The sequence below is a fragment of the Rhinolophus hipposideros genome, assembly GCF_964194185.1.
Source record: "Rhinolophus hipposideros genome assembly, chromosome: 14".
Taxonomy (NCBI): domain Eukaryota; kingdom Metazoa; phylum Chordata; class Mammalia; order Chiroptera; family Rhinolophidae; genus Rhinolophus; species Rhinolophus hipposideros.
Window position 1 is genome coordinate 2,713,712 of NC_138060.1, and position 21,966 is coordinate 2,735,677.

At 41.9% G+C, this 21,966-nt stretch overlaps 1 protein-coding gene across 1 annotated transcript; it reads left to right on the forward strand.

Moving 5' to 3' along the window:
• Positions 1 to 8,949: 8,949 nt before the first annotated feature.
• Positions 8,950 to 21,592, forward strand: PROK2 (prokineticin 2). The gene is made up of 3 exons (XM_081072410.1): positions 8,950 to 9,161; positions 12,286 to 12,411; positions 20,397 to 21,592. The coding sequence occupies exons 1-3, from the start codon at positions 9,066 to 9,068 to the stop codon at positions 20,499 to 20,501; spliced, it is 327 nt and encodes a 108-aa protein (XP_080928536.1). The 5' UTR covers positions 8,950 to 9,065; the 3' UTR covers positions 20,502 to 21,592.
• Positions 21,593 to 21,966: the final 374 nt, after the last annotated feature.

Consider the following 21,966-nt stretch of genomic DNA (forward strand, 5'->3'; position numbering starts at 1 on the left):
ACATGGCCCAAAACATCGTCTTTTCTCCCCAAAAGGTCTTGGCAAACTTGAACTCTGCTTTTGTTCATCGGTGAGCTCCTTCAGGACACTTTTTGCACACACCTTTCTCATGCCAGGATTTTCAGTTAAGATTTTCTTAACTATTTTTCTATCGATGTTTACTTGGTCTGCTATGGTTCTCCCAGGCAGCCAATGATTTTGACACACAACTCAACAAATTTTTGCAATGTTTTCAACATTTCTGCTCGTTACTGGCCGCCCTGACCTCTCTTCATCAGTGACGCATTTTCTCCCCTCAGAAAAACATTTAATCCACTTGTACACTGCTGTTTTCTTCATGCCATTATCCCCATAAACTCAGACTAACATGTCCCTGATTTCACTTCCACTCTTGCCAAGTTTAACAAGAAATTTAATGTTTGTTCTTTGCTCTCATTCGATCTCAGACATTCTCATGACGGCACACAAAACCACGCAACAACAGTAATGAACGCCACTCAGCAAGACACCGCCACACGTCGACACAAACACAGCTGTGAGACATTGATAGACTAAGGTTATGAAACTTTACCGAGCTGTTTGTACAGTGCCGCCAATGTATACTCTTCGTGGCAAGTTCGCGAGCTTAATTGTTAGACCTCATAATAATACAAAATAATATGCAATGATAGCTGCTAACTATTTTTTTGAGCTCACTCATAGGGCAGGCACTGTGCTAAGCACTGTAGATATTTAGCTATGGCAGTTCCTCTGTTCCGTACTCCATGATATCAGCATCATCATCATCATCTAATAGCCAAGAAACAAAGAGTGGGCACACACTATGCCATGCAGTCTGGGAAGCAGTTTGCATGCTCTCATTTCATCCTTGTCACTTCCTACCTATTAGGTAGGTATCAGGATGTTGATTGCTTATGTTTATGAGCTCTTATAATCATGCACTTGATGGATGACACTTATCCATATTACATGTAGTTTCCACACATATTATTCTACTTAGTTCTCATAACTATCCTCTGAGCATGGAACCATCATTATCTCCATTTTACAGACAAGGGAACAGAGGCTCACAGACATGAAGTAATAGATAGCAGGTGGAAGAACCCTGATTCAAATCCAGATGTGTCTCTCAAGTGCTTGAGGGGTACACTCCAAATGCTCTCAGATTTTAGAAAAGAAAGTCAAATGTGGACTGCAGTTATTTGGAGAGGAGGTGATGATACTTTTAACATTGAAGACTGAATAGGTAGCAAGACTGCAGGGGGACAATCTGGAAGGTGTGAAGGTGGAGACAGGGGTGCTCGCAGCTCATGTAATGTCAGGAAAAAGACTGACCTGATTAGAACACAGAGGTGAGACTGCTCGACAGGGAGGCTGGGTTCCAATCACAGAGAAGCTTGAATGCTGTTCAGATGGGTGTAGACAGTGACATGAGCTATTAGTTTTGGAAATCAGTTTAGGACTTTGAACATAGTAATGGTGAAATTGTTGTTCTAAAAAAAACCCATCTGGTAGCAACATGCAGTATAGACTGGTTCTCACAGCACTTTTCTCCCAGTGCCTGCAGACGGAGTATTTCTGGTAAATTAAATGGCGTGTGCTCTCCCTTCACAGCTCTTCCTGCCCTATATGCATATTAAAGAAGAAGAAAAAATTTTTTTAAAAAATCAAGAAGAATTTTATCTGACAGGATTATCAAAATTTGGATGTTCCACTAGAAAAAATAAGTTTGAAATCTACTGGTTTACACAAACTGAATGTGTAAGAGCTCAATTTATAAATCAGACTGGCGATTAATTTTAAAATCACTGAATAACTGAAATCTCTTGGTGTTGGGATTGGATTTTAGAGTTTTCATCATTTTAAGGAAGGCTGTTAGCCCCTCAGTCATGGCAGGTTCTGGAGCCCCACTCACTCTGTGAGTTAAACACTTCTACTCAAAGGACCCCAGGACACTCTTCTCCTAGCCCTTCTCTCTCTCTGCTTCTCCATTTCCAGCTGTTATGATGGGGGTCTATTAAACAGACAAACACAGGAGGAAATGGAGGGGAGAACGCTGCAATAACTCATAAAAGCACAATTACTATGGATCGTTGGCTAGGGTTTGGAAATATTTTCATTCTAGTCAGTTGCAGCTCAAAAACAAACAAACGCAGAGTTAGTGATTCACCCCTTAGGGTTGTCAAAGTGAGAGCTCCTCCCACCAAAGGTAGTTTTCCAATTCCTCCCCCTCAAGTTATGCTACCCTTTTGCTATTTCCTGGGTCCAAGGTTGATAATACTTCTGTATACAGTTAGCAAACCCAAAGTCTACCCAAGTATGTAAACGGCAAATGACACTAGTGAGTAGAGACCCAGGGTGCTTTATCCTCAAATGCACAATTTGACAGCCATTTCTCACTATAGGGAAAGTGGAACCAGCAACTGCAATGACTCAATCTATAGGGCAGGGATTTTCATAAAGCAGTCTTCTGTTTTTGGAAAATGTGCTTATAACTGTTTTGGGTACCCATAACAGCTATGGGTGGGTACCCATAGCTCCAAGACATGCACATATAGTTGGGGGGGGAAAGCTTGAACTAGGAAGCAGGAGAAGCATGACATACTCCCAGCTCTATGTCCTAGTTCCTATGAGATGAAATCTTTTGGATTCCCAGTCTCCTCATCTATAAAGCAAGTTAGATGATTTAAAATATCTCAACATTCCCTGTGTTGGTTGATGAGCTCCTTCAAGACTGACTACATATTCTAAACACATTTTAAATTCAGTGAGTTTTCTGTTAAGGCTTGCATGTGGTCAAGATAAGGGATTTCCATTTGCCTGAACTTTTATCCCTGACACACGCAAAAAGTGCTGTGTGACCAAATATTTTGGAACTCCTGGTTTGTGCCAAGTTGGGCTGGTTTCTTCCTGCAGGGCTTCTCAGGGCCTTTACCGTGTTGATACAAACTGTGACTTCTTGAAAGATCTTCAGAATTACCTGATCATAAAACTCAGTCTTTTTCTAAGGAAAAACACTCATTGGCAGATGCTGTGCTAGAATATTCAGCCTCCGCTGACCCTTCTGCCTACAGAAGTGAGCAGGGTGTTCTGACAGGACACTTTCCTTGTTAGAACACATGTGCCAATCTTCTCTTAGAGCTCTGACAAACCAACCTGCAGAATAGAAATGTTGATTGCCTGTTTTCTTTACAAAAAAAAATAAAAAAAAAAAATACCATAGCTCTTCTGAACCTGTTCTTCAGAGAATGTCTCTGGGGAAAAAAAATCCCCCAAACAAAAAGTCACATGTGTAGAATTGTACTTGTTCTCTGCTATTTTGTTTTTAAGACTTGATCTCTGAGTTGTTGAGATAGCGTTAGATAGACAGATAGATGAGGAAAGGGGGAGGGAGAGGAGAGAAAGAGAAAAAGAAAGGGAGAGAGAAAAAAGGTTTTAAGAAGTGTTTGAGGAAAATTTACAGCATAGTCATCGTTTCTTCTGGTGATGGCTACCTAAATATTTTATGGCAATATTTAAGTAAAGCATATGTAATAAATAGGAGAAGCTGTATATTTAAGTATGTGGCATCAGACTGAATCAGGTTGAAACCCAGTTCTACTACACATAAGTTAATGTGATTCATATTGTGTAACATAGTTAATCTCTCCAAATCTCACTTTTCTCATCTGTAAAATGGGTATTGTAATAATAGCTACCCCATAAGGTAACTGGAGATATTATACAAGATGTATTGAGATTTATTGAGCACCTACCACATACAAAGCATTGAGACAGCCAGCCTGTACCTTTAGAAATTGAGCATCTGTTAACCGGTTTGTGCCTATAAATTCCTATAACTAGATGCCTTATTATTCCAGTCCTTTCCCTCTATAGAAAAACAAATATGATCCAATTTTAGAGGAGAAAAACAAGTTGCTTAATAAAATTTATTTGTGTGGGATGGCTAATAAATGTTGCTCTAAAAGAATAAAAATCACTTAGCCTAGGTTTTTATCTTAAGAAAATTCTTTACTACATGAGATTTTCTCTACGGAAAGTTATCAAGCACACAACAAATTTGTATAACAACCTTCTTTTTAATGAAGCCTTAGCCTTAAGGCCCATCTGCAGTGCCAAAAATAAATATTAAATACATTCAGCATTATGATGAATAAAACCTAAATCTTTTAGAACCCAATGTGTCCTGACCCTTCATATTATTTCAAATGCATTTTATACTAATGGTTTAAAAAACACCTTCTCCTGGATTAATATTTCAACTGTTTGAAAATAGGTAAACTTTATTGTACATTATCACTTGAATAGACCAAATAAAGTGACTTCATAGATAATTGGCTTTCAAATTGAAGCATGGTGATTTATTTTTTAAAATAAAGAGAAATCATCAGCATTGAAATAGATTAAAATAGATGTCTTATTTAGAATTACAAAAGCAATTCCGTTTTTCATACGTCACATTTAAAGCATGGTTATTATTTTAAAAATATATTTCAGACTGATATTATGGGTTTGTTAACAAGAAAAGACACCAAGTAAATGCCACTGTGTAATAGCACAGTGATAAAGGATGAAGGGTAAAAAAATCAAGCAGAATATCTGTTTTCCTTTTTTTGAACCCATCTAAATGAAAATCAGTTACACAAAGACAGATGGGACCTAGCGTAGGTATAAAAGTACCAGGCCTTACGTATTGTGCAAGAACAATGAGAAGTCATCTGAAGAACGTGCATGAAAGAGTCCTCACCCGAGCTGGAGTCACTTTTGAAACCAGAGCTTAATATACAATAACACGGAAAGCTCTCCTCATTTACATAGTTGAGACAATGTTTCAGGCTTCCTGTTCAAGATGGCAGACCAAATATACATATATTGCCCTTCTCCCTCCAAGTCCATATTTGTTGAGCACCTACTACACAATAGGTAATGGAAATGAAAGTACATCTAACAAGGTGAACATGCGAGGGGTCCCTTAGAAAGCCAGTACTAGGGGCAAATTCCCAAACTTAGAAGGCAGGTGAAGTACACTGATGAACTACAGGGAACATTGCAAGTACAGACCAGAACATATTTGGTGGTAGCAAAGGTGCCCCGAGAAGCAGTAGAAAAACTCCAGCCTCCTCTTCTTCATTATCTGAAGCAGGAGTGCTGTAATTATGTAATCGTATGATTGTGTGATTCATGTGCACTTTCAGGGGTGGCTTCACGTCTGTTCTGCTCCCTATTGTACCCCTACTGCCTCCCACAATGTCTGGTCACAGCCAAGTGCTTAGTAAGTAAATAGCTGTTGAATGAATGATGGTTTAATACCCACCTGAAAGAAAATATCAGCTTAATCATCTACTCTCTTTCAGAGTCTTTGTATAGTTCTAGTATAAGGAATACTGAACTGAAAAAACACAGAGGAAATCTACATTATGATTTATAATAATTGCTAATCTCATATACATTCATTATGCTCATTGACAAATCTAAGCCATGATCTATTCCTGTAAAATATGGCATTATTCACTAGATTTCTGGTTCTCCTCAGAAACCAGAGTGTGTTGCAGACTTACATTGTCCACCCCCTTGCAGGCAGACTAAGTCACATGACACGAGCAGAAGTGTGCGCATCAATTCCAGGCAGAGGCAGTGGAAACTTGGTGTGCAACCATCGGCCCCTCCCATTTGTGTTCGTTTCCTGTGGCTGCTGTAAGAAATTACCACACCTGGAGGGCTTACAGCAACTGAAATGTATTCTCTCACAGCTCTGAGGCTAGAAATTTGAAATCCATGTGTCAACAGACCCACGCTCCCTCTGAAGCCTCCAGGGGAGGACCCTTCCTTGCCTCTTCCAGCTCTGGTGGCTGCTGGCAATCCCTCGCTTGTACACACATCACGCCCATCTCTGCCTGTATCTTCACACGGGACACTGTGTGTGTGTGTGTGTGTGTGTGTGGTGTGTCCCAAACCTCCCTCTCCTTTCTCTTATAAAGATACCAGTCATTAGATTTAGGGTGCACCCTAATCCAGTATGACCTCATCTTAAATTGATTATATCTATAAAGACCCTACTACTAAATAAGGTCACAATATTAAGTACTGGGATGAGGACTTGAACATAGCTTTTTGGGGGACACAATTTAAGCCACTACACCACCCGCACTGGCAGTCACGAAGCACTTGACAAGGGGCCTTCACCAGCTTGGGTCCCAGAGTGACCACAGTGAGATAGCTTTGTATCTCCCAGTTCACCTCATTTCAGTCTCATGTCCACTGAGGAGAATGGCAGGCCAATCACCGGCACCAGGTAAAGTCTATCACTCTAGCTTTTTGATGACAACATTTAATCAATTCAGGTAAATTAAATGTGTATATACTATATATCATTTGCTTGTGACCTGTCTCTGGACTGCCTTCCACAGGGTATATTCCTGCTGATCGTCAATTAATTACTGAGTGTCTGCTAATAATATGCCTATCATTGTGCTATGCTGGTGGGGGGGCAATTAGACACAAGATCCTAATCTCAAGGAGTATGCCATCTAATCTGGTGGGGAACGCAAAATAACTGTATCAGTATTGGCTGAAATTGTTGGAGGACATCAAATGGTACGGCTTAATAAGTGGCCCCCCGGCAGGGTTCCCAGTCTGTCCTGGGTGCTGACCACTTCACAGGTATTACACTCTTTAAACCCATGGAGGCTGTCGCCCATGTGGTATTTTATATCCATTTTTATACATAGGTGAAGAAACAGAGACTTAGAGAGTTTAAGTAACTTGTGCAACGGTCCCTGAGGATTCCAGTCCAGGTCCGTCTGATTCACAAACACGGGGTCCTGTGCACTCTCTGTGCTGCCCCTTCAGTTCAGCCAAGCCTTGATGGTCTTCTAGAATATGGCAATCTACACTCTGAGCTACACAAAGTTGGGTTCTCCTCACAGTTATCTTTGGGCTGAACTGATCACGCGGCAATATCAACGGGTTACAGTGAGAAGCAGAACAGAATAGATAAGCTACTCTTCAATTTCTATTTCAGTGTTGGAAGGTTGGTCTTCTTCCCTAACTTGTTTTTATGAACTAATCCAAACTCAACCTATCTTTCTTTTTATAAAATGAAACTAACTGTCAGACTTCAATTTTCTAACTGTAGCCGTGCATGCAAGGATTGCCCTGTCAGGGGCCTTCACTTCTCCTCTGAAACATTAAAACAATCGAAAGAAACAGGACCAAAAGAAAGAACATGAAACCAAAACAACCCTATTTTTAAGTGTTTCCAACCTTGCTTCAAAACAGCCTTATTAGGATTGTTTTCCAAACAGCCAAGTATGAAGCCACGCACTTTTGAAATCTGATTTTCCTATGTAGACATATCCTGTTTCTATGCTTGGAGAAGCAGGGAATACCCAAGCTGGCATTCAATAGTAGCAAATACGAAATAGACCATTTTTGAAAAAGAGGTAGGAATGTTAGAATCCATGTTGACTGGTTTTTACATTTACCCAGCAGCATTCCCATGCTAGCATTGGCATGGAGACTGGAAAAGGAAACTTTCCACCAATCTGTCACTTGCTACTGTTTCCACTTATTTTACTGAGTCCAATTTTAACAATTTTTTAAAAGTTAAAAAAGAGTTTGATTCTTTGTTTGTTTGTTTCAGGACATTTCTCAAACATGAAAACACAGGTAAAAAGGGGTTTTAAAAACTCAAAGATTTGGTTTTCCAAATATTCAGCTGTTTAACATTCAGATAATTGCCTGCTATCCCCCGCCTGCCCCCCCCCCACACACACATATTTAGTCTAAATGCTTTGGCATGGGGGAGCCCCACAGTCTGAAAGTAACTTTGTCCCAATTCTCCTTACTGGATTTATTAAAGAGGCTGAAAGACGCATCTGCTTTTCAACAGTTTATGGTCGTTAAGGGACCAGGGAAAACCTGCGGTTCGAGCAATTTTGGAAGAAAGTTAGGCTTCTCAAAGCTTCGGTACAAGCAAGTCTGGTGTGGTCACACCTAGGTATTCTTGAAATCACATTCGTTGAGGAAAAACAGGCTGAGATTCTTGGAACTAGGCTGGGGTCAGGGATGGAGGGCAAATTTGTCTCTTCTTTTGTGGGTGGCCCGGGACCCAGGGGGCACAAATGAACTAATTACAGTAACGCCGTCTGGCATCTTGTAAGACTGAAGGGTGACTTTCCCGGGCTGGAAAGTAACAGATGAGAGAGCTGCCTGCCTACCTAGGCTTCAGGGGCCTCAGGCTGGCACGCAAAGCCGGGCGTTCTCATCTCCCCTTGGCAGCACCCAGATCTGCTCTGCCTGAAGCTGGCGCGATGCTCAAGAAGGAAGGAAATGCATGTGAGAAAAATCAGAGAGGAGAGGAGAGGGTCGGGAACAGATGTGAGCATTAAAGGGAAAGCACTGAAAATGAAAGAAAGAAATTGGTGTCCCACAGCTGGAAGGACAAACCCCTCAATGCCATCAGGGACGTGGTACTAGGGGTGACTTCGCTCTCCCTTTGTTCTCCTGCCTGCCTTCCGTGTTTCCAGTCTATTCGTTTGATGTGTGTCTCTTCAGCTCCTGGACCACGAGGACAGACCCGGCGGCAGCGCCCGGCGCACAGCGGGCGCTCCGCAAAGACGTGCTGAGCAAACGCACGCGCTCGGAGGGAGGCTCCTGTGCCCCCCCGGGCCCGCAGCCTGGCGCGCACTGGGCGCCCCCCACACATCTGGGCGCCAAACGAGCCGCAAGTCGTCGGCGCCGAGCACGTGGAGCCGTGCGAAGCGGGGCCGCCGGCGAGCGGGTCTCGGCCCGCACAGGCGAGGCTCGCGCAGAGCGGGGCGCGGGGCGGGGGCCGCGGGGGGGGCGGCCTGCGTGGCGCGTCGGGAGCCGGCCGCCCGGGTGGGCGCGCGTGGCGGCGTGGCGCGGGGGGTGTGCCCGCGCAGGGCCCCCCGCGTGGGCTGCGGGCGGGCGCGGGCGTGAGTCACGGCGCGCCGGCCTTTATAACGGCCCGAGGCCCGGAGCGCCCGCCAGCCCCCGCTCCGCTCCGCTCGCGACAGCGCCAACGGCCGCCGGTCCGGGGCGCCATGAGGGGCCCGCCCCGCGCCCCGCTGCTGCTCCTGCTGCTGCTGCCGCCGCTGCTGCGCCCGCCCCCCGCCGGGGACGCCGCCGTCATCACCGGGGTAAGCGGCCGCGCACCTGTGTGCCGGCGCCGGGGGGGGGCCGGGGCCGGGGCCGCTCGGGGGGGCCTGAGGGGCGCCCCGCTCCGCCCGGAGGGGGCGGGGGCACGGCGCGTCCCGGGACCCCGCCGCCGCCTGTCCCCGCCGCCGGTCCCTCGTCCCCACGCCTCGCCCCGCCGCGCGGCTGTTTCGCAGCCGAAAGAAGTAGTCCTTCCAAGTCCTCTCAAGCACTTTTGCGACACGGTCCGGCTGGAACCTTAAACTGGGGGCCGCCCCTCCCTGGCCCCCGCCGCCCCCCGCGGAAACCCTGCGGAGGAGCTGGGCCCCAGGCCGTGTGCGCGCTTCCCTCTGGGCCCTAAGCTGCTCTTCAGCGTGTGCAGGTCCCCCGGACGTTCTCCATCTCCAGGTCCTGCTAGGGAACCTCTAGTGCTCCCGCACAGCCGCAGTGTCGGTGGCCGTGTCACCGCTCCCACTTGGGGACACGTCTTCGTCAGTTGGGGAAGTAGGAATTAATTCAGTGTTCTCCCACTCCCACCAACAATTTCCTTTGTGTGGGTCCGAAGCATGAATTTGCAGTAGAAAAATTAAGTCTGGTCTATTTTACATCAACAGTGCAAAACTGCTCCAGTACCCTGGTGGGTCAACTGCTTTACTCTTTTTTTTCCCCAAGTCTGAAATTATTTTACCCCTCCATTAAATCACTTCAAATATGGAAGTGTGCATTATAGCTTTTAAATCAAACTTGTACTTTGAATGTTATGTGGATAAGAAAATGACATTTACATTGAAAGGATATGGCATTGTCTTGAGAAAATAGGGCTCCCTTGTCTCCGTGTTAATTAATAGGCTTAGGTCACATTGTGAGTCCTTGTGCCATAACAGAAACACTTAATTCTAAGTGTTGTGATATTTATTAGAATAGTTTGGATTTATTTATTTATTTATTTATTTATTTATTTATTTATTTATTTATTTTTTTTTTTTTTTACCAAATGTATTTGAACAGCTTTGTCAGTAGCCAGAGTTGGTGTGGTTGAAAAAAAAGTTTTACACTCTTTCTAATACATGAGAATTGAAACAGGATTGGTTTCCCCCCTCTTCCCCTGCTGACTCATTTTAGATTTCTCCTAATCCTCTGAGCCCAAAATTCTTTTGCAATATAAGTATCTTTTTGTTCCATTCACAGGACAACACAGTTTGAATAGATCTGCAATGGTTTAAGAATGAAAGGCATTAGGAAACAGCTGTCTAATTAAAAATACATAAACCTATGCACTTCTTTGTAAATATTTCCAAGAACTGAAGCTTCTTGTTACAAAATGAAATTTTTATCACATTGGATGTTTCTCTATTAGAGAGATTTAGACTGAGCTTGTTATGTAGTTATGTGTGCTGTTTCCTTGTCATTTTAACACAGTGTTGCAAAAAGAGATTTTTTTTTTTAATTCTCTAAAGCAACATGGCAATAAAGAAATGTAGTTATGTCTCCATGACAGGAACCATCTGGAGTCAAATAAAAAACTAAGTAACTTATCTAGATATATTGTCTATAGGATGTTAAACACTCAAGTGATAGATTGAATTTTAAAAGTTTTGATTGTCTTATAAAAAGAGCTGGTGGAGCTTCAGAATTTGATGTCTTGAGCATCTGTTAAAATAAACTACTGCCTGAAACCTCCACCTTAAACATTTACTTTTTTTGGTAATATATGTAATCATTTTTAAAATTATTTATATGTTCACATCGATTTGTTAAAACCGTATTGGAAAAGATCATGTACTGAACACCTCATTTATGGAATGTGATGGCTATGGATACATGATTTCTGGCATACAGATAAAAGTGGGGATGCAAGTGTTTAGACTTTCCTATTAATGTCCAAACACTCCAAGGCGCAAATTGTCTTCTGTCCAGATAATTGTCTTAAATAGACTGAGGAAAAAACAAAACTCTAGTGGGAGAAATAAATCAACTCTAAAGCAAGATAGTTGGCCATTTTTAATGAAAATAAATAAGAGTGTGCTCATATATTTGTTTTAAGAAGTTATGGCTGTCCCCAAAACTAAGAACTTTTAAGAAATGCTTTAGTTGTTTCCAATAAATATATATTTAATCTTGTGCCTAAATTATAGACTTTTTAGTTTCTTATATATATAGCACAGAATGTGTTTACCTTATTATTAGCCAAACAGATTACTGCACACCATTCAAACAAATCATCCTATTTTTTGTTGATTCTAGGAAAGAACAATAGTTCTTCAGATCTGTTTTCATGCAAATAAATTTAGACTTTATTATTTATTTATGTTTACTAAAGTATGGAAATTCCTCCATAGTTGATTCTTTAATTATTGTGTCTATTTACAATTTTTATATTAGGATCAGGTGTTGATAATTGCATTTCCTAATCTGATGGATCTGATAGAATAGTTCAGCTGATTTTGTAATGTACGCACATGTATATCCTAAGCCAATAATTATCTTTTTGCAGATTACTCACAGGAAAAAAAAGGGTAACATTCTCAACCTTCTTTCTTTAAAGAGGAAAGGGTGAAATCAAGTCAGTGATGTGAGAAACATCGAGTCTCAAGAACCAAAATGCAAATGTTTGAAAGGGAAAATGAGCGCTTCTAAAATTTACATTGGTGCCTTTATGGGTCTAGAGCTTTTCATGCCAGATATAGAGACCATTTAAATCCCTTTTAAAAATTGGGCCCAATGTATTCTGTAGTTAATAGTCATAAAATCTAGTGCTTTGACTTATGGGGCTCCTAAAGGCCGTGTAAGAGTAATATAGAGGCATTCTTCAAATTCAAAGCCAATTCAGCCACGAAACATTAGAAAAAGAGAGCTGATTTTTTTTTTATTAAAATCTTGTGTTTATTTAAGATTTTCATAAAGTGTGGGCCATTTTTAGGCTATTTTTTTAAAAACTGGAAAAATCTCTTCTGGTTAGTTTTTATGGTAAATATGTACAAGCAAAATGGTGATTACAGTTTTTTCTTCATATGTGTGATTAATATCATAGTAGTTGGATATTTAAAGCACATTTTTTATTGCTAATTTTAGATTTCCTTAGCCTGAGTCTTCCCAGCTATCTGTATTTCTCTGTTTATCTCATTTTAGGCTTGCGAAAAGGACCCCCAGTGTGGTGGAGGCATGTGCTGCGCTGTCAGCATCTGGGTTAAGAGCATAAGGATTTGCACACCGATGGGCAAAGTGGGAGAGAGCTGCCATCCGCTGACTCGTAAAGTTAGTATGTGTATTTCTGTTCATGTTGGTCCTCTTATGCTGCGGTACCCTAACTCTGATCAAGGTCTGTATGACATGAAGCCCAGGGGAATGGGCTTGAAATTGGAAGTTAGATAAGATGACAAGGGAAAATTACCTCCTCTTTGCTCTCCTCCCCCATTTTAAAGAATTGTGTCCTCTAATAGCCTTATTCTAGAGATCATTTTTACATCGTTGCTTTCATGGCACTAGGGACATTGCATAAAAATAATTTCAAACACATGCAATTGCTTAAAAATTATTTAGGAATATATATTACACCATTGTATGCTTCTTTGCAGAGATCAGACTATAGAGGTTCTTTAAAAGATTTAATATCAGACCTACTGATAAGGCAGAAGTAAAGTTGCATTTTGCTTTGTTTTTCAGAAAATCATCAATAATACAATTAAGATACTGACTCTGTTTACAGAATAGATTATTCACAGTCCTAGAGGTTAATGATAGTTAGTTTTCCAATGTATTTTGTTATCTAGCAGTTCAATATCATAGTGACTTGAACAATACTTTTGAGAAGCTGACCATGTGATGGCAGGGTCGGACAGGCCTCTGGGGGCCGCACACTCTCCTGTCTGTAAGGGCCAACGAGGTTTACATCACCTCAGGAAGGGGTGGATGGGAGGCAGGAGGAGCAGAAACTTGTGGGGAGCCTGGGGAGTCCTTGCCCTTCAGAGTCAAAACTTCTGGAACACACTATCAGCTGAGCCAAATCCCCCCGAGACGCGAGGCTGCATTCTAGTCCCACGTCCTCATTTTTCTCTAGCAGCAAAGTGAGGCCCAGAGGTGCTGAAGGACCGCCCCCGGTGGCTTGTTGCAGGCCCAGCTCAGTCTCTGCCGTGTTCTCTCTACATGTTATCAAAGCAAATGGAATTCTACCTTCTACCTTTTCTTTCACATGTGCTATAGAGTTTTAAACTGTAGCAGAATCAAACACTTTTCCTATACTCCACAGTCACAGATAACAGGTAATATTTTAACTTTCTTGGAAGAAATATAGTGAAATTAGGTTAGGTTTAGCTCTGTGAGTTGTATGTAATAGGGACTCTGGTTGTTTGGAACTATCAGAAGAATGAATTTGGCTTCTCTGTGGTTTCCTTGAGAAATACTTCCTGTTATGTTTAGACCATTCCTCCCTGTGGTTTTATTGCTCGGCAATGTACTGTCATTTTAAAACATGATGTGCACCTTTTCTTCTTGGCCATTTTAGAACAGGAAGGATTTTAAACGGTTAGTCCTCCATCTCAATGCCAAACTCCCCACGGGGACCTGAAGCTGCCCAGCCTTTTTAGCATGGATTTCCACATTTGACCACCCTTATCAAATGTGAGTCGTCTTTTGTACGCTTGAGCCACTGTCACTGAAAAGCTTACTCTTAACTCAGCCTTCTCCTTTAAGAATTATACTGTTTTTGTACAATGTTAGCATAACCTCACACGTCCTGGGTTAGAATCACATAGCCTGTTTGTTAAAACAAGCAAAGGGGGACGGACTCTGTAAAACCACTTTTGTATGAAGAGCAGTAGTAGTTACCACTTGCTCAATGCTGCCATGTGCCAGACATCTATACTAAATGTTGTATATGTATTTTTTAAATACTCACAACAAGCCAGGCGAGTAGGTTTGTTTTTGTCATGTTCTTCACACAGCAACAGTAAGCCTCGAAGTGTTTCAACCACTGCTTTGAGTTTACAAGGTGATAGTAGGTAAGAGGGCAGACACCAGACGTCACTTCTTTCTGATGCTCCCCTGTCTGTGGTCTTAACCACGGTACTGTCCTTCCTCCGTGAAAGCTGGCATGTTTAATTTGAACACTGTTAGTCCAGTAACCCAAACTGGTTTGTGTGGGTAAAATTTCACTAGGATGAGGGTTAACAGTCCAGAGTGGGAATTTGTCTCGTCCTATAGTTCTGAAGAGTTTTCCAAATCTGAGATATTTTTAAAATAGAACAGAATTATTTCCCCAGTTCCTATATTGCTTCTAGTTCAGGTTTTGTGCAAGGTCAATTCTGAAAGTAAACAAAAATCATTCTTCTCCCATAAACAGGTACATCTCTTTGTTTTCATTTTTATCACAGTTTTTTTTATTATTAGTTTCAAGTGTACAAAACAACATAATGATTAGACATTTTTATACCCCTCACAAAGTGATAACCCACCCCCCAATCTACTACCCCTCTGACATCGTATGTAGCTATTACAGTACTATTGACTATCTTCCCTATGCTGTGCTCCACCTCCTGTGACTATATATATATATATATATATATATATATATATATATGTATGTATATGTATATATATACGTATATGTATATATATATATATACATATACGTATATATATCTGACATTCAGTATTATTTTATATTAGTTTCAGGTGTATAGCTCAGTGGTTAGGCATTTATATAATTTATGAAGTGATCCCCCTGATTAGTCTAATACCCACCTTTTACTGTACACAGTTTTTACATTATTGACTGTATTCCCTATGCTTTACATTACATCCAAATGAATATTTTGTAACTACCAATTTGTACTTCTTCATCCCTTCAACCTTTCTTACCCATCCTCCCCAACACCCCTCCCATCTGGCAACCATCTGTTTGTTGTCTGTCTATGAGTCTATTCCTGTTTGTTCATTTATTCTCTTCTTTAGATTCCACTTTATCACAGTTTTAGTAATGAAGTCTCTAATAACAGATTATGGTTTTCATAGTAGAATTAAGTAACAAAAGAACTGAACTAGTTAAAAAATAAGATTTTATATCAGATCTAGCTTTCCCTCTATTCAGATGCCCACTTGAAATGTGTTTCTAGAATTCAATGTTATCATTTTTCATATTGGATATTTTTCTGTCTTGACAATACATTTTCATAGGTAATTTCCATGACCTATGTTTAGTCCCAGAGTTGTTACTTGTTCTGGGTAAAATTAACCTATTTTGGTAAAAATCAAGTTTCTTCCAGAATATGTCTCAACTGTATTCAAAACAACTCAAGGGGAAAAAAATTATAAATATATCCTGATGAAATTCTACTCTGAAGTTTAATGACTCATTAGTACATGGTAAAAATGTAGCTACTGTATAGAAAACTATTTGAATGTGATGTGTTGATCTCTTGGGGCAGCATCATAGCTGTGATTACAGGTTTATTGGCAAAGACTCTCAAGATGTAAATATGTCTTAGTGTGATACAGGGTTTCTCTATCTGGACACTGTGGACATCTTGGGTCAGATACTTCTTTCCTGTGGGGGCTGTCCTGTGCATTGTGGGATGTTTAGCAGTACCCCTGGCCTCCACGGGCTACCTAGTTGTGACAACCAAAATGTCTCCAGACTATGACAGATGTACCCTGGCAGGTTTGGGGGCAAGTTTGGAGGGTGGGGTTGGGTAATGGGAATCACCCTGGTTGAGTACCTTTGGTCTAATAGTACATTAACCTAGCCTACAGGACAGTATGAAAGATACAGCATCCTCACTTCACTGGGAGCTCAGCAGCTACCCAGGCACACAGCTTCTTTAGCCCTCTCATCCACATGGGGATGAGGTGAGAGCCAAAGATGAGAGCCAAGGGATGTGGGGACCCCCCGGATGCCCAGAAGCTACACTTTTTTGCAAATCATGTATGCCCCCCTAGTTCCAGAAACCCAGACCTGTATGCCGATAGCTCCCCTAACCCAAGTGCAGTTGTGCACAAGCGATAAGGCCACGCCCCTGTCCCCTGTGTTCCTTCACTTTTCCAGAGACGCAGTGCAGCGGAAGGCTCAGGCGACGTCCGGGCAGCCTTCATCACCCCCAGACCCCCGGTGAACCCTTTCCTCACAGTGGGAGATAGAGAGATCATCTCATTATTTAGGGGTACATGAATCTATACGTGTTCCAAAATAATTTGAAGAAACAACTTAAAACCTTATCAAATAAAGATACATAGCAATCTTCATAATGATTAAAACCAGAAACTGTGGGAGTGTGGAACTTAGTTTTTATTTTATGCACTATTTTACTATTTGATTTTTTTAAAACTATGTACCTCTATTGAAAAAAAGTTGTAACAAAGCTGGTTTTATTATAAATAAAATTATAGTAGAACCAATTATTTTAATGTCACATGACTAGGTTTTTGTTCACATATCCCGTTATATTTCCTTCTTTAACATAATTGACTCTGTTTTGAGAGGAATCACGGACGATACTTCTGTTTCATGTTAGTGCTATTTCCTCTTTTAAAAAGTGCCGCAAATGCATAAGAATAAGCCCTTCTCCCAAGGGCTGGATGTTCTGCCTTGGTAACTTCTAGAATTTGCTGTGTGGAATTCTGGACTAATAGAGACAGTAGATCGAGTGTGTAGCTGCTTGTAAAGGAAACCACCAAGTCAGGACTGAATGATCAGCTCCCTGTCTGTGCACCTTCTGTGAGCATGTCTCATGCATGGGGACTGTCAAACCCTTGTAAGGTTTGTCACACAATGTGAGTAGACCTAGAAGAGAACGGGTCAGTCAAGAAATTGGCAAGTAGGTCTCGAGCATGTCATCTGAGGATCGTGATTTTTGTCACCAGCAGCTCTCGGACAGAAGGGGAGGAGGAAAGCGGCTCCCGGCTGGTACAGCCAATGAGGGCGTGAGGGAGGCCTGGGAAAAAGGAGCTGGATTTGATTCAAATAAGAAAAGGGTATCCAGTTAAGGAGGGCCCTGCCCTCCAGTCTGGTCGTTGTGCTGAGGTCCGTCGTGGAGATCCATCACAGTCTTGTTGAAGCATCACAGTCTTGGAGTCCTCAGTAAGAGAGAGAAGAATATAGAGATCTTTTCAAAGTCTCACAAAAGCATATGACCTGTGAACACATCGCTGGGGTCCCTTCTAGTCCCTGGAGGGGCCCATGGGAGCAAGGGCCTCCAGCTTCTCTTGCTTCACACTAACTCCATCTCTGGTTCAGCGGCGTGACTCATGCTGGGCCTGCTCCATGCCAGGAGGTGGTGTGCAGGGTGAGGGAAGCTGCAGCACCCGAGGTGGTTGTCCCTTCACAGCCTATGGTCAGGGCAGGGGGGAGGGAAGGAGACAGGCATTTGACAAATATTTTCTTGAGTGTCTCCTATGTACCACACTGAGTGCTTGCTTTGCGTTCAGACATAAAACAGACTTCTTCAAAAAGCCTGGAGTCTGGGCATGGTGCTGTTTGAGAAGAGAGCAAAATTTGGGAGAAAGTGGCACTGGGTTTGACTTTGACACTTTCCCTTTCTAGCTGGGTATGACCTCAGTCAGTGGCATTACTTCATCTTAAGAGGAAGCCACTTAGCTTGAGCCAAAATGAGGAGAACATCTGGCCTGTGGGTGTGATGTGGCGTTCGTACACGATGCAGTAGGAGGCCTGGCCCATGGCACGCCGCCAGTGTTTTCTTTTCCATCTACTTTTGATGCTGTCAGCCCATGTGACAGGCCAAAGTTACCACAGTGTCTCAATGCACAGGACCGTAAGGACCAGGAGGGCACTTAGTAGTAGCTGGAACTGTCTTACTGGTTACCTTTCATAATTAAAATTTAAGCTCTGTGATGGGCAGCACCCTCCTTAGTTTTGCTCAGCGCTGTGTCCACAGTGCCTAGACTAGAGATATGTTGTGGATACTCAGTGTTTGTTGAATGAATGAATAAAAGAAATATACTTGGTATTTTCCATGCATAACAGTTTTACATGCTCTCTACAGGTTTAGTTCGTTTATTTCAGTCTCCTTTTCCTTGGAGATTGCTGCCTGTGTTAGTTTTTCTCAACCTCAATGCTATTGACATTTTGGACTGGATGATTCTTTGCTGGGAGGGCTGCCCTGTGCATTGGAGCATGTTTAGCAATAGCCATGGTCTCTACCCACAGGTGTCAATAGCACCGCCCCCTCCGTTGTGACGCTGGACATTGCCAGATGTCCCCTAGGGCATGGGGGAAGCATCACCCCCAGGTGAGAACCAGGGACCCATGCAGTATTTTTAGGCTTGGCAAAAGGGAAGCCTTGAAGTCTCAGAACCAATCGTATAGGTTCGTTCATGGGTTATAACTTCTCATACTATCCACTTGTAATTGTCCACGCCTGTCCATCCACACCCACCTTCTCTGACATATCTCAGTGACAACAAATGAGGCAGCCGTCCATGTATGTTTTGACACATACAGTGACAGAACCATCCTGAGCTCAAGTTTTCCTGGAGCCGATGGCTTGGTACCCACGTGTGGACACTGCACTTAGAGCCTTGAAAGTCGTGCCTTTCAGGGGGTGGCTCTGTTTGTTGGCCACACACATCCCTGCCCTTCCACTGTGTCCCTTCCTTCCCTTTGTCTTGATTGATCTCAGTCATCTCCCTGGCCCTTCCAGAACCATTTTGGAAATGGAAGACAGGGAGGAAAAAAAAAAAAGAGGAAGAGAAGAAAAAGGAAAAAGGAGGTAAGAAGAATGTGAGCATGGTACCACTCAAAGTTAACACCCAGAATAATTAGCCTAGACCGTTGCTGAGCTGTAATGGAGTTGAGTCTGTTCTATTAGTTCAACCCAAAAATACGGTTAGAAATGGTTCTGCCACTGTCGACAGACAGACTTGCTTTCTTACCTTTTTTTTTTCTTATGTATGAAGTAATTGTTCAGACAGAATCTGGAAGATGCAGCCTCAGATTTCTTATAAGGACAGATCATGGGTGTGGGCTGGCCTCTTGGTGGAATAGCATAAGGAACAACTAGGATGATACCAAAGAAAGCAGTTGAGCTGGGAGACTGGAAGGATGCATTTTCCTGCCATGTGTAAACTGTCCCTGAGAACCATCCCTGAGGCATGAGTTCCTGGTTTGAGTAATTTGCCATCCCAATCCAGTGACTATCACCGCCTCCAAGCCTGGTGTTAAACTTTGTCCACATAACTGGTAGAGCAGGCAGACTCTCAAGAGGGCACCATCCCCAGGGGAGGAAGGGTGCTTTTTGCTCTTTGCCACTGGAAAGCATACGTATTTGGAGTGTGCCCCTTTTGCCCCTGCCTGCTGCTGGTGAGCCTCCCTACCCTGCTTCCCTGGTGGCATGGGCAAGCTCTTAGAAATACCAGTGGAGTGACTCTCAGAATGAAGCTGTCCTATCACTGCTGGCTCTCCTAGGCTGGGGTTTGGTTTGTTCCATTTCAGCAAATTGAGCTTGCCTCCTTCACTAGTTTCCCTCTTGTTCCCCACCCTCTAGCACCACGCGCGCCTTCCCCTCCCCCCGCCACTCCGCCCACCCCCTGGAATTTTGATTACTCAGACATCTGTGTGCAAATGTGGGAATTGATATATTGCTCATTGTCAGTGAATTTATCTTTGCTTATTATCTAGAGGTGGGCATGTCCATAGTGTTTTGCTATTCTTAACTCTTTTGCTGCGCTAATTGGTTTCAAGTTTGTTTTTTGTTTTTTTTTTTCAAAATGGGTCAGAAATCCACAGAAAACAAAAATTGATATTTTGACTATTTCGTGCATTTAATAACAATTTGAGCAGCTTTGTATATAAATGACATTATTTTTATGTATACAAACTTCAAATATATTCATTTGGATATATCCGACCATCACAGCAAAAGGGTTTAAGGAGCTTCAGAAGCCAGACACCATTAAAAAAATTAGAATGTGAAAAAGTGAAAGGCAGTATATAGCTTGATGCTTAAAAGCTTGGTCTCTCTGGTCCAACTGCCAGCCAAACTTGAAGTTCTGGATATGTGACTTTGGGCAAGTGATGAATTCCTCCGCCTGTTTCTCACCTGCAAAATGGGTATAATTAAAGTATTTGCATTTTAAGTGTGGTTTTAAGGATGGAAAAGGATAATACCTAAAAGTGCTATGCTTGATAATAGTTAATACTCAAATGCTAACCATTCACAGATTTCCCAAGAATAGTTTTGTTTTTGTTTTTTACATTTCCTGCTCTGACTTGGTTTTCTTTTGTATTTTAGGTTCCCTTTCTGGGGCGGAGAATGCATCACACGTGTCCATGTATGCCGGGCTTGGCCTGTTTACGGGCTTCATTCAACCGATTTGTTTGTTTAGCCCGAAAGTAATCACTTTAGAGTGGGAACAGCCACATGATGTCTGTGAAGTCTATTTACTTGTGATTGTGCCAAACAAGTAATATGCCAGAAAGAAATGTTATTGCTTCCTCAGCTTTCTAAGTAACATTACTATCTTTGATTTTCAAATGACCTCTTTTTATTGAAAGAGGATTTTCATTTAGGATAGAAACAACGTGCAAGGCATTATGGAGCCGGTTCTCATTTCCTTGTTTGTGTTTTGATTTGGTTTTTTTTTTGCCAATAACTCAACCATTTTCACAAAAATTAGGAGAATAAGAATTTAATATTTGTTACAGAAATTTTTTTTTTTTTCTTAAACCATCCTCCTCCCATCCCTGCTCCACCACACACATAATCTATTCACCCTTTGGTCTCCTGTCTCTCATCAAAGAATTTTAAGGACCTCACTTTATTCTTTGCCATTTCTCTCTCTGCGCCTCTGCCATTTTAAAGTGGGGGGGGGAGTTGGGGGGGTGTCATCCATATCCTTTAGCTTGCTGTCAGAATCACTGATGAGAGTCAAGTTTTTTGCCTGATACTTAAACAGTGAAAAGAGTGTGTAGTTTAACTTGACACTCCAAACTTCTTTTGTAGGGAATGGAGGTTGGAGGGCTGCTAAACTTTCATTTAATCTGTGCAAGTGGACTTCAGGTCTGCTGTTTGGTGTGAGGACAGAAGGAATGGAAAGTCAAACTAACTTAGTCCAGATTTGTAGATTTGGGTGGTTTTTTTTTTTTTTTTTTTTTTTACAAAAAGACTTTCCAATGCAATATTACATTTTTTTCTCTTTATAAAGTTATTTTTTTTAAAAAAAGGCTCATAGTTAGAAATGTTCCAGAAAATGTCACTTGAAGAGGAAGTATTGATTTTAATCTGGTATAACACTAATTACCATTTTTTGAATTGGTATTAAGTTGTAATTTAAACTTATTTGTAACCAAAAGATTTATTGTAGTGGATTGCTTGACATCCTGCCATCTGTACCTGTATCAATATTACTGTGTAAAAATTCTGTATCAGAATAATGACAGTATTGTATATCGTTTGGTTTATTTTAATATATCCTTATTTTTGTCACAGTTGTCTTCAATTTTTATTACAAGCAGATTTTTATATAGCCCACATCCTAAAATGGGTAAAGACTCTTCAGTTGGTAAAATAGCACTGACAGTGTGTGCATTTTCATTTTATATATGGGAAAGTTCTGTTTGCGTGAATTTTAAAGGAGTACAAAAAAAAAAACAGTGTGTAAATCAGTAAGGTATTGGAGCATGAAGGAAAATTAGGACATACAGAACTGGTTGGAATCAGGAATGGACTCATGGGACCTCACTGTACTGGTTCACCGAACAGTAATGGAGTGTCCATTGTGGGTGGGTAGGCAGGCTGCCAGGAGCCCACTGCAAGTGTGGTGACACCAGTGGAGCCTGACTTTGAAAAACCCACCAAGTGT